This window comes from Elephantulus edwardii, unplaced genomic scaffold (genome assembly GCF_000299155.1).
Source record: "Elephantulus edwardii isolate Elephantulus edwardi_28Jun2011 unplaced genomic scaffold, EleEdw1.0 scaffold00087, whole genome shotgun sequence".
Taxonomy (NCBI): domain Eukaryota; kingdom Metazoa; phylum Chordata; class Mammalia; order Macroscelidea; family Macroscelididae; genus Elephantulus; species Elephantulus edwardii.
Window position 1 is genome coordinate 6,663,816 of NW_006399837.1, and position 1,056 is coordinate 6,664,871.

General features: G+C 53.2%; 1 protein-coding gene across 1 annotated transcript in view; it reads right to left on the minus strand.

The window, feature by feature from the left end:
- SERPINE2 (serpin peptidase inhibitor, clade E (nexin, plasminogen activator inhibitor type 1), member 2) overlaps positions 1-504 on the minus strand; it is a 29,776-nt gene extending 29,272 nt beyond the window's left edge. The window contains exon 1 of the mRNA XM_006890283.1: positions 234-504. Coding sequence (XP_006890345.1) covers positions 234-492 — 259 coding nt within the window. The 5' untranslated portion in view covers positions 493-504. The remainder of the gene's footprint in view (positions 1-233) is intronic.
- Between the last annotated feature and the right edge of the window lie 552 nt (positions 505-1,056).

The window sequence follows — 1,056 nt, forward strand, 5'->3', positions numbered from 1 at the left end:
CCTCCCCTGTAATGCCTCCCCCTGCGATGCCTCCCCTGTAACACCTCCCCCTCTGATGCCTCCCCTGTAACACCTCCCCCTCTGATGCCTCCCCTATAACACCTCCCCCTCTGACGCCTCCCCCTGCGATGCCTCTCCTGTGATGTCTCCCCTGTAACACGCCCCCCGCGATGCCTCCCCGGTAACACCTCCCCCTGTGATGCCTCCCACCAGGGCCATGGAACCGCACGTACTGTTCACGCCATAGCGCATCACTGTGGTGAGCTGTTTCTTGGTCTTGCCGTCGGCCCCCAGCTGCAACATCCCCAGGACTGACGCGATCCCGTGGGGGGAGATGACGACATTCTCATGAGGGCGAGACTTGGCAATTTTGTTGAAAACCTGAATTCCCATGTTGGAGCTGAGCTCCTCGAGGGACAGTGGGTTGAACTGGGAGCACACAGAGGTGAACGTCACCGTGGCCAAGAGGAAGAGCAGGAAATGCCAATCCATGGCTCCGTTCAGCAGGGACAACCTGGAAAAAACCAGAGGAAGGAAATTTTACTACACCGAGGCAAGTCATGCTTTCACACCAAAGGTGGGTGACTCCACTCCATGGCCCTCAGGCCTGCCTTTGTTTTTGGTGAAACATTCTTCCTTAGTCATATAGCCCTAGTGTGTCCACTCTACTCCATGGCCCTCAGGCCTACCTTTAATTATTTTTGGTGAAACATTCTTCCTAGGTCGTATAGCTCTAGTGTGTCCATTTGCTGTACAGAGGTAACTCGTGGTTGCTGTGAAGCCGAATACTGTGACACTGATGTGTCAAATGTGATACGGTTACCCATGGTGGACAGTGTGTGGTGGAGCTCCCCGATTAAGACAAGCTTGGAAGCAGGAGAGGCATTCACTTCTGAAATAGCTTGCCTCCAGAAACCCTATGAACCTGGAGAGAGGATGAAAGTTATACAGGTGTCCAGGACTTTCATTCATAGGGTCGCTATGAGTCGCCTACGACTCGAAAGCACTTAACAACAACAACAACAACAGGCAAACATTTGCTTTCCTTGGTGGTGC